Raw genomic sequence first — 12518 nt, 5'->3', positions numbered from 1 at the left:
ATTCAAATAAGCTTTTAACAATAATTACTGTCTATTTTAGTATAAAATTTTACTTTCTTTATTTTTATTTACACAATTATTTTTAAAAAACATTCACTTTCATTTCAAAATTTATTTATTTATCAAATTTTTATTATTCTCTCAAATCATCTCTCTCTTTATGTACATGAATAAAGAAGTATTAAAAAATTGATTTACACATAACAATGTAAATATATACATTTAAATATCCATATCCAGACAAAGCCCTCTTTTAATGTCTTGACTCTTGATTAGTAAAATAGTAACTAATTCCAAAGCTAACGCTGTAAAGATATAAACGTCGGTGAAAGATTACTAAAATTAAGTTTGAGGATACCTTTCCAAAAAGAAATGTACTTTGAGAATAAAAATCGTGTGACTCATGATAGTACTCCTTGGTCCCTTAACAATAAAAAAATTTGTTTAAAAAAAAAAAAACGTACTTTGAGAATAAATCGTGTAACTCATGATAGTACGGGATAAATGTACAAGGTTATCAAAAAAAAAAAAACAAAAAAGGATAAATGTACCAGCTCTTTTTTTTTTTTTTTTTTGGGGGAACATGTACAAGCTCTTTGTGTTTTGGTTTCTACTGCTTTTAATTTTTTTAATCCGTATTGCATTATATTCTTACAGTTTACATGTCACAACGTGCAACACCTATGGTCACTTTTTATTTATTTATTTAATGAAAAAAGCAAGTCTCTCTCTTCTTCTTTTTTTTGAGGGGGGTCACGCCTACTTGAATTACAAGGTTAGAATATTAATGAAAGTTTGTTCAATTAAATGGCTATAGTAAATAGTAGTAACCATAATCGACTAGAATATTTAATGACAGTTGTTTCTATTAAATGGTTATGGTAATAATAACTAAATATAATAATAAGCATAATTAATAGATAGTAAATTATTCTCCTCTTTAGATCTCTTCACTTTTTACCGATTAAATGCGATATGCTTTCCTTTTAAATGGAAGATATATTGTTTCATTATAAAACATCCACAATGAGCAGAGAGGAATAAGATGCATGAGAAAAAAAGAAAAGTTAGACAATTATTCGGTAAATGAATTACGTATCATTGTTTAACTATTGATTATTTCGATTCAATTTAAAAGAAAAGATAATGTCTTGCATCATTTATAGATTGCATATGATCAATGAGGCCTTTTATTCAAGTTTCCTAGCCAACACATTAAAATTATCTGTAAGAATTTCTTTTGTTTGGTAATTACTTTTTTATTTTTTTTTTAGTTTATAGATATGGTAGAATTTGAACTGATGATGTTCACTCTATAATACTAACATTTATTACCAAGTTAAAACACTAATTAGTTTTTAATATATGTAATGTTTGAATTACAAATTTATTATTTGACAACAAAAGTTTTTTTTTTTTTTTTACTACTTGAGCTAACAATTAAAATCGACTTTTGGTAATTACTCTTTTTTTGGGGGGTGGGGGAACGGTAATTACCTTGTTTGTAAGACAAGAAGTACACTTATTGAGGGGTGTTATCTCATTGGTCATCCGGTCACCCCTTTGACATTTGGTGAGCCCCCCACATTTTTTAAAAGAGATGCTACCTGAAACAAAGCATGCCCATATTTGGTGCCAAAATGTAAGATAGTTCCAATTGTTCACAAAAATGCTCAAAACACCTTTATATCTAGAAAGCTAAAATGGAGTGGGAATGAAAAATAAATAGAATCTGCTAAAATACGTGGGAATGCTCGAAACACCTTCTTTATTTCTTTTATTTTTTATTTTTAAATTATCGGATGGGAATGCCCCAATCTTATTAATTATTTTTTTGAGACTGTTGAATATTAGCTCTGATACCATGTTAAATGGAGAATATTATCAAACACAATGTGTTATACCATGTTGTGTATGCTAGAGTAGATGCGGAAGAGGAAAGTATAGAATAGGAACATCAAGAACACAAGGGTTACGTGGTTCAGCCTTGACGGCCTACATCCACGGAGGAATCCCTTAAGGGCTACATCTTTATTGTGTAGGAGTGTAGTACAATAACCTATGTTATAATGAACCCTAACATGAGTATATATAGGCGACTAAACCCTAGACTACTAGTACAAGTAGGACTGGGCTTGGGCCTATTACATTGGGCTAATATATGTTTAATATATATCTCTAACACTCAAAGTCAACGGATACTGGTCCGGGTCGGTTCCGGGTTTCCGGGTCGGGTCATGGATTGGGCAGCAAAGCCGCTGACGTGGAGTGATGACGTCATCAGGTGACGTCAGATGACATCAGCAGCAGTTTTCCGACGCGTGGCAGGAGCGTGCAATGTTCACCGGCGCGTGGAGGAGAAGCCCGAAATCCCAGTGGCGCGTGAGGGCGCGTGCGGTCAACTGGTCCAGGGACAAAGTTGACTTTGAGTGTTAGAGATATATATTAAACATATATTAGCCCAATGTAATAGGCCCAAGCCCAGTCCTACTTGTACTAGTAGTCTAGGGTTTAGTCGCCTATATATACTCATGTTCGGGTTCATTATAACATAGGTTATTGTACTACACTCCTACACAATAAAGATGTAGCCCTTAAGGGATTCCTNCACCACACTGATTTCCATATCCATTTTCTTCCTCTCCTGATCTACCGGTACCTCATTATCATCCTTATTTAAATTTTGAAATTCAGAGCCCGCATTAATAGCCCCATCAATATCCTGGAGGGTAGCCGCAAATTCCGCTGCAGATTGATGTGCTACTGATTTTCCGGATTTTCCGGATACGTTATTGTCCACCACGTTCCCAACTGAAGCAGTCGCCGGCGCTGTTTCCGATCTGCCTGTTCCAGTCTTTCCGCCTTTCAGTTTTGATGCCCCCGTCGTGCTTTCATATCCTTGAACCTCGACTATGGATTTCTTCGCTGTGTTGAATTGACTGGCTCTGATCCACGCTCCAAATTGTTGATCATCTACCGATAATGTTCCTTTGCTCTGAAGCCACAAAACACACTCTTTATCGTCATGCGTTAAGTGGCCGCACCAATAGCATAAATTAGGTAGTCTTTCATACTGAAAAGCCACCCACCCTTCATTCTCTGCATCGAATGCCACGCATCTTCCTCTGCACAGCGGTTCAGATATGTCTATATTCACTCGCACCCTCATGAAAGTTCCTCCCCTCATCTCCGTTAGATCCTTTGGCATATTAACCTCTCCTAATGACTCTCCAAGACGCATTGCTACTTCAGATGTCAAAAGAGAGTATGGTAAATTATGTATCTGAACCCAGAATGCTACCTTATCAAACGTGAGAGCCTCCATTGGAGTAGACAAATCGTATCTTTGAAAAACAACCAAGTGTCTGTCAAAAGACCATGGTTCTCCCATTAGTACCTTCTCTACATCCTCCGCCGTCTGGAAGGCGAATAATAATCGATTATCCCCTGCTTCACTCACTTCAAATGATTTCCTAGTGCGCCATAGTGGTTTGAACGTTTTTGCTACAGCCTCCAAGTTCAAAGATCTGCGTGTGAAAAACTTCGCTGCTAATACAAAAACCTGTGTTTTCTTATTCTTTGACAGATCAAGCTTGTCCCCTTCTTTCTCCGTCAGTGATAGTTTCTTCCAATTCCTAGTTAAGTCCTCCATACTGATCCTATTCTGTCTCCCAAACCCCTGAAAAAACAACCCACAAGCCCTACTAGTAACGTTGTTTATCAAGAGTCAGAACAATGCTATGAACATGAAGGTTGTCCTCGTGTCTAGTTTTGTCAAATGCCAACTAGAGCCTACATTCAATTTATGAGGTGCAGAAAAGGAATCCCAAATCAAATACCGAGTGAACGCTTGCTTTTGCTACCCACCTTCCTAACTTAGTATACCATTAATCCAAATGCTGCTTATTTGGGTTGATGAAAACGTTATCCTCATATCTAAGCATCATTCCTGTGCAAACTTTGCAAATCAAACATGATTGCAAATTCCTTAACATCGGAAATCAAATTTTATATTAATCTGAGTCTCTTAATTATGTTTTAGGTTTCTCAAAGTAGATCTCGAGATGTTCGCACTTCACACTTTCTCAAAGTAAATATCTATCTTTGAGGATTAGGGTCTGGTGTTTGAAAACACCTAACTTAATAGGACTTTCTGTGAAATGAACGAGTTAACAATGAGAATAAGATAGTCTTAACTTACTATTTGCCTAAATTATGGTATCTAAATATACCCAAGCCTAAGTTATCGAGCGTACTTGAAGTAAAATAAATTGCCAGACACGCAGAGTACTACAACCTACTTAACACAATAAACACTAAATTAAAATAAGAACATGTGTACAAACCAATGGGATTGCCTAGAGTATCTAATTTTTTAAAATACTATTACAATTGTTCTGTAAGTATTCTGTCGGATTGTGTGTGTCCCATCTTGTGGAATGAATTCTCAATTTATACTTAAGACTGACACAATTATGTTAGCCCCTTTTGCTATGTGTCATGTTTTGATTGCATCTTTAGTGCCAAATATCTTGTGAGTATTAAGGCTTGATAACCTCTTTTAATTGCGTCAAGGTAACCGTTGCCTTACTACTTTTAGTTGCTTGGAACGTCTCAAAGTAATCGCTGGATGTAGCTGTCCTTCCATGGAAGTATCTTTTTTGGGCTTGGGATTTGGTATGTTACTTTGCTAAGATCATCCGCAGCCGAATTCTAAATCCTATCTTATTTTACCATCTTAAAAATCTACTTTATCAATTATACCATACCATTTACAATATACTCAACATCCCAAAATTCTATTTTCCTATTCTACTCATTAAAATAATATATTTATGTAATAAAATATATTTTTTATTTTTTTGTTTTTTCTCAATTTTCTCCCCACTGGCGTCATCCTCCATTCCTTTCCTTTTCACCTTCTTCCAGCCTCCTTCTCCAAATCCATCATCCATATCAACCCAACTCCTCCACACAACTCCTCCATCATTAACCAGCAAAACAACCCAACTCCTCAACAACCCAGATCGGCGAAACAGAAAAGAAAAGAAAAAAAAAAAAAAATATAGTCTTAACTTACTATTTGCCTAAATTATGGTATCTAAATATACCCAAGCCTAAGTTATCGAGCGTACTTGAAGTAAAATAAATTGCCAGACACGCAGAGTACTACAACCTATTTAACACAATAAACACTAAATCAAAATAAGAACATGTGTACAAACCAATGGGATTGCCTAGAGTATCTAATTTTTTAAAATACTATTACAATTGTTCTGTAAGTATTCTGTCGGATTGTGTGTGTCCCATCTTGTGGAATGAATTCTCAATTTATACTTAAGACTGACACAATTATGTTAGCCCCTTTTGCTATGTGTCATGTTTTGATTGCATCTTTAGTGCCAAATATCTTGTGAGTATTAAGGCTTGATAACCTCTTTTAATTGCTTCAAGGTAACCGTTGCCTTACTACTTTTAGTGCTTGGAACGTCTCAAAGTAATCGCTGGAGGTAGCTGTCCTTCCATGAAAGTATCTTTTTTGGGCTTGGGCTTTGGTATGTTAGTATGTTACTTTGCTAAGGAAGTAGGTGGCTGATTGATGTGTTTGGTTATGAGGGCCACCCAATGAGAAGTTTACTACTACAATGACGTATTTGATGTTTATTATTTTGAATTGATAAAATTATGTGGTATAAACTATAAGACTGTGTGTGTATATAGCGGTAATCTCGAAACGATATATTGAAATAATCCAGTATCAAATATTAGTTTCAACGGACAAACTGCAATAGTATTTATAATTTTATAAATATAATGCAATTTAATAAATAGGAAATACTTGTGGAGTGTGGAGTGTGAGGGGCAAGAGCCGGGGTTCAAGTCTCTAGGAGGGAGTTTCACACACATATACACTTAAATTAAGTTAGAGTAGAAATTCTATCTTGTATCTAAAAAAATAAATAAATAAATAGGAAATACATAAGGTTTGTTACATGTGTTTATTGTTATCTTATTATAATAACTTTTTGGTACAAACTTAGAGATTCAAAAAATAAATAAAGTTAGTAATTGTTTAAGCATTTGATTGGTTAAGTAGATACTTAATGTATTATTTATGTATGAATGAGTGTGACTGTGTGGGTCAATAATTAATACAATGCCGGTGGGTTGAGTTTTGTCATTTAGTTTGATTTGTTTTTATATAATAACAATGATAACTGCATGAAAATAAAAATATTATACAAATTTAACAAAATAAAATGGTCACACCTATGGCCTATCTACATTCACAATAAATAACAACAATTTTTTCTTTTTGAGAGATAATTTCAACCTATGGCTTCTGTTCCAAATAATTACTATGATAAACTTTACGAGTTAAACTAACTATAATATAGTACTAGATAATAATAACTAATAATGAATTACTATGTAATTATTTCAAAAAATAAAACTTGTAAAAAGAAATTGTAAAACTAAATATGTGTGTGTGTGTGTTTTTGTTGATAACTTGATATATTCAGGTTCTCTTTTTATTAAATTTTGTTTAATTTAAGTTTTTTCATGAACATTTTCTATATTTAAAAAAAAAAAAAAAGGTTTCTTAATGATTTCAGGAAAAAAAAAAATTCCACCACTGACATTTCAGCATTTTCTTTTTATGTTCCTAGTTACAATAATTTTTTTTTTTTTTTATATAGGAACTTCGATTTTGGTTTTAATAATATGTTTTAGTCCACCAAATGGATGAGCACGCATTAAGTTGATCTCAAAATATTAGCTTATCTTGATGCATAATAATGCCTTAGTACTACATTAGCAATAGATTTACAAAAATTCAAAATTAAAAAAAAGAAATAACAATAGTAGATAGGAGCAATAGTTTCACTGGCAGCTCTACATGCAAGTTAGGGTGGTCATAAGACTAGCCTGACTTACAAAAAGTTGCATATATACAATTGCAAATATATATGTGTGTGTGTGTGTGTTAAACTAATCTATTGTAACCACCCTAATAAAAATGTTGAAAACCTTGACTTGTGAATTACAAAAAGTTGGGTTCAACAAAAATTAGAATAATGATACATTCACAACATTTTCACAATAATTTTACAACAAATCCAATTTGGTAAGCTATTACTGATTCTAATTTGGGCTCAATACTGATATTATTTTATTACCCACCAATAATAGCTTTTTGCATAAGATTTATTATAAAAATATTGTGGATGTAGTATTACTCCAAAATTAATTCTGCTCCCCAAACATAATCCTTAATCCCTTTTATAAAATTAAAAATAAATTAAAAAAAAAAACTTAACTAACAACAATAAATATTATCCCAAATAACAACAAACAAAAATAAGATAAGACCAAACAACAAGTGATCTAGTTATTCAACAAAAAGCCTATTATAAAACAAATATATAAAAGTCGCTAAACATTTAAATTTGTAACTCGTTCAATCTATTTAATAAAAATAATCTCTAATTTCATTTTTTCCTAAAAAATGGTACCAAGAAAAATATTGTGGTTATTAGTTCTCTTTGATGATTATGATTATTTTCTTCTTTTTGGCTTTGCAGTCACAACAATTTTACTCTCCTTAGTGACTCGATTCACAATTATAGCAAATATTCAAGTTATCATATTATTAGATTTTGTATAATTTCAATTTCTTAATGACCACACTAAAAAAATTTTCTAGAGTTGCCACTGGCCCCTTTATGCTTGGGGTAGTTTCATTCTCCCCATAAATTTTAAAACCGAGCAAATAATCCCTTTTAGTGAGTGTGTATTGCCTTTAACAAATAGGTTTTAAGAAATTATCATGCCAAATAGATATTTATATTTTAAATAGCTGCTCTAAGTTTAAGTAAATGATTTTATACTTTTTCAAATAGAAATTTTATCTTAATTTTTTCACTTAAGGGGCAGTACGTGCTACCCTAACTAATACACACACACACACACACATAGTTATATATCTATATATAAAAAGAGTGAATGCATTATAGCTACTGTAAATAGCTATAGGAGTTTGGTTTGTTCAATGCCTGCACTATTTCATTGGCCTCTTCCTTCTTCTTCTTCTTCTTTTTTATTGGGTTATATAGTCGGTTGAACTCTTTTTTTTTTTTTTTTTCTTATTAATTTTTTAATACATAGCTGTTAGTTAGCACAACAAATTGTCACATTATTTTCATAATTTTTGAGGTGTTAATTTCTTATAAGTCAAAATAAAATATCATACTAGAATCAATTACAACTAAAAATAAAGGTATTGTGGAAAAAAAAATGCTACATCTACAACATTTTTCCCAACACTTTAATAACAAAAGTGTGAATTGTAAAGCTATAGTAGTAGCTACAATTTATTTTTTTGTGGTTTGTTCAATTGCATAGTACACTGGCCTTCTTCTTCTTCTTCTTCTTCTTCTTCTCTCTCTCTCTCTCTCTCTCTCTCTCTCTCTCTCTCTCTCTCTCTCTCTCTCTAAAGTAATATTGCCCAGGTAAAAAAAAAAAAACCCACACTGGATCACAACGCCACAACCACCACAGCTCCACCGATCTCGCCACCCACCGATCTCCGCCACGCCACAGCCATCACAACGCTGATACCAGCAAACCCAGGAAAAAAAAAAAAAAAACCCCACACCAGATCACAACGCCACAGCTCCACCGATCTCACCACCCACCAATCTCCGCCGTGCCAATCTCGCCACCCAACGATCTCCACTTCGTTGATCTCTACCACAGGGTGTTGGATCTGAAGAGAGTAGATGAGAAAGAAAGAAGGAAGAGAGAGAAACGAAAGAAAAAAAAAATAAGGGAGGAGAGAGAAATGGCCGGGTTAAAAGGAGAGAGGAGAGAGAAATGACAGCATTAAATTTTTTTTTTTTTTTTTTACAATTCAGCTACAGTACCATCTTACATTTGAGATGGTACTGTAGCAATATCTCAAATTTTTTTAGCATTTTAGCATATGCCTTTCCAGTTGCTGGCCTTTTTTTGGGCTTGTATGCCAAATTTGCTTTGCATTTGGCATATAGCCATCCAAATGCGAATACTCTAAGGAAGTGGGTGGCTGATTGATGTGTTTGGTTATGAGGGCCACCCAATGAGAAATTTACTACTACAATGACATATTTGATGTTTATTATTTTGAATTGATAAAATTATGTGGTATAAACTATAAGACTATGTGTGTGTGTATATAGCGGTAATCTCGAAACGATACATTGAAATAATCCGGTATCAAATATTAGTTCCAACGGACAAACTGCAACAGTATTTATAACTTTATAAATATAATGTAATTTAATAAATAGGAAATACATAAGGTTTGTTACATGTGTTTATTATTATCTTATTATAATAACTTTTTGGTATAAACTTAGAGATTCAAAAAATAAATAAAGTTAGTAATTGTTTAAGTATTTAATTGGTTAAGTAAATACTTAATGTATTATTTATGTATGGATGAGTGTGACTGTGTGGGTCAATAATTAATACAGTGCCAGTGGGTTGAGTTTTGTCATTTAGTTTATTTTTTTATATAAATACAATGACAACTGCATGAAAATAAAAATATTATACAAATTTAACAAAATAAAATAGTCACACCTATGGCCTATCTGCATTCACAATAAATAATGACAATTTTTTCTTTTTGAGAGATAATTTCAACCTATGGCGTCTGTTCCAGATAATTACTATAATAAACTTTACGAGTTAAACTAACTATAATATAGTACTAGATAATAATAACTAATAATGAATTACCATGTAATTATTTCAAAAAAGAAAACTTGTAAAAAGAAATTGTAAAACTAAATATGTGTGTGTGTGTGTGTGTGTGTGTGTGTTTTTGTTGATAACTTGATATATTCAGGTTCTCTTTTTATTAAATTTTGTTTAATTTAAGTTTTTTCATGAACATTTTCTATAATTAAAAAAAAAAAAAAAAGTTTCTTAATGATCTCAGGAAAAAAAATTCCACCACTAACATTTCAGCATTTTCTTTTTTTGTTCCTAGTTACAATAATATAACTTCGATTTTGGTTTTAATAATATGTTTTAGTCCACCAAATGGATGAGCACGCATTAAGTTGATCTCAAAATATTAGCTTCTCTTGATGCATAATAATGCCTTAGTACTACATTAGCAATAGATTTACAAAAATTCAAAATTAAAAAAGAAAAAAAGAAAAAAAGAAATAAAAATAGTAGATAGGAGCAATAGTTTCACTGGCGGCACTACATGCAAGTTAGGGTGGTCATAGGACCAGCCTGACTTACAAAAAATTGCATATATACACTTGCATATATATATGTGCATGTGTGTGTGTGTATTTGTTAAACTAATCTATTGTGACCACCCTAATAAAAATGTTGAAAACCTTGACTTGAGAATTACAAAATGTTGGGTTCAACAAAAATAAGAATAATGCTACATTCACAATATTTTCACAATAATTTTACAACAAATCCAATTTGGTAAGCTGTTACTGATTTTAATTTGGGCTCAATACTGATATTATTTTATTACCCACCAATAATAGTTTTTTGCATAAGATTTATTGTAAAAATATTGTGGATGTAGCATTACTCCAAAATTAATTCTGCTCCCCAAACATAATCTTTAATCCCTTTTATAAAATTTAAAAAAAAAAAACTTAAATAACAACAATAAATATTAGCCCAAGTAACAACAAACAAAAATAGGATAAGACCAAACAACAAGTGATCTAGTTATTCAACAAAAAGCCTATTATAAAACAAAAAGATAAAAGTCGCTAAACATTTAAATTTGTAACTCGTTCAACCTATTTAATAAAAATAATCTCTAATTTCATTTTTTTCCTAAAAAATGGTACCAAGAAAAATATTGTGGTTATTAGTTATCCTTGATGATTATGATAATTATATTCTTTTTGGCTTTGCAGTCACAACAATTTTACTCTCCTTAGTGACTCGACTCACAATTGTAGCAAATATTCAAGTTATCATATTATTAGATTTTGTATAATTTCAATTTCTTAATGACCACACTAAAAAAAATTTCTAGAGTTGCCATTGGCCCTTTTATGCTTGGGGTAGTTTCATTCTCCCCATAAACTTTAAAATCGAGCAAATAATCCCTTTTAGTGAGTGTGTATTGCCTTTAACAAATAGGTTCTAAGAAACTATCATGCCAAATAGATATTTATATTTAAATAGCTACTCTAAGTTTAAGTAAATGATTTTATACTTTTTCAAATAGAAATTTTATCTTAATTTTTTCACTTAAGGGGTAGTACGTGCCACCCTAACTAATATACACACACACAGAGTTATATATCTATATATAAAAAGAGTCAATGCATTATAGCTACTGTAAATAGCTATAGGAGTTTGGTTTGTTCAATGCCTGCACTATTTCATTGGCTCTTCCTTCTTCTTCTTCTTCTTTCTCTTTTTTTTTTTTTTTTTTGGGGGGGGGTTTATATAGTCTGGTGAACTCTTTTTTTTTTTTTTTTCTTATTAATTTTTTATACATAGCTGTTAGTTAACACAACAAATTGTCACACTATTTTCATAATTTTTGAGGTGCTAACTTCTTATAGGTCAAAATAAAATATCATACTAGAATCAATTACAACTAAAAATAAAGGTATTGTGGAAAAAAATGCTACATTCACAACATTTTTCATAACACTTTAATAACAAAAGTGTGAATTGTAAAGCTATAGTAGTAGCTGCAATTTATTTTTTGGTTAGTTCAATTGCATAGTTCGCTGGCCTTCTTCTTCTTCTTCTTCTTTTTTCTTCTTCTTCTCTCTCTCTCTCTCTCTCTCCCTCTCTCTCTCTCTTCTCTAAGTAATATTGCCCAGTCAACTTTTTTTATTTTTAATTTTTTTTATATATAGAGCGATTACTTAACACAACAAATTGTCAGAATATTTTCACAATTGTTGAAATGTTAATTTATTATAGGTCAAAATAAAATATCATACTAGAACTAACCACAACTAAAAATAAAGGTATTATGAAAAAAAAAAAAAAACTATATCCACAACATTTTTCACAACATTTTCATAACAAATCATAGGCTATAAATTGTTATTAGTTCTAATTTAAAATTACCAATGAAATTACTTTTTTGCTCACTAATAACAAATCGTGACAACCTACTACTTATAATTTGTTGTAAAAATGTTGTAGACATAACATTTCTCTTAAGAAAATGTTAATACATCTTCTTGTCATTGTAATATATTTACAACTACTGAAGTGTCAATTCTTTATAAGTCAAAATAAAATATAAAAAAAATTATGAAAGTAATATGAAAATGTTGTACCATTTTGTTGAGTCAAAATTCACTATTTCACATACAGTTTTCTTAGGTTGACTTTTGTATTTTTTATTGTATTTTTATCTTTACGTACCATTTTAAGTAAAAACACATAGTTTTACACCCAAAAAAAAAAAAAAAAAAAGAGGATAAAATCACATTTCATCCTTTATGTTTATA

At 31.3% G+C, this 12518-nt stretch overlaps 1 protein-coding gene across 1 annotated transcript; it reads right to left on the bottom strand.

Moving 5' to 3' along the window:
* Nucleotides 1-2572: 2572 nt before the first annotated feature.
* Nucleotides 2573-3652, bottom strand: LOC136067154 (uncharacterized). Its single transcript, XM_065772551.1, has one exon. The coding sequence runs from the start codon at nt 3650-3652 to the stop codon at nt 2573-2575; it is 1080 nt and encodes a 359-aa protein (XP_065628623.1).
* Nucleotides 3653-12518: the final 8866 nt, after the last annotated feature.

Source organism: Quercus suber, unplaced genomic scaffold, assembly GCF_002906115.3.
Source record: "Quercus suber isolate HL8 unplaced genomic scaffold, Cork oak 2.0 scaffold_5, whole genome shotgun sequence".
Taxonomy (NCBI): domain Eukaryota; kingdom Viridiplantae; phylum Streptophyta; class Magnoliopsida; order Fagales; family Fagaceae; genus Quercus; species Quercus suber.
Note: the sequence above shows the minus strand (reverse complement) of the source record. Positions and strands in the feature narration are given on the sequence as shown.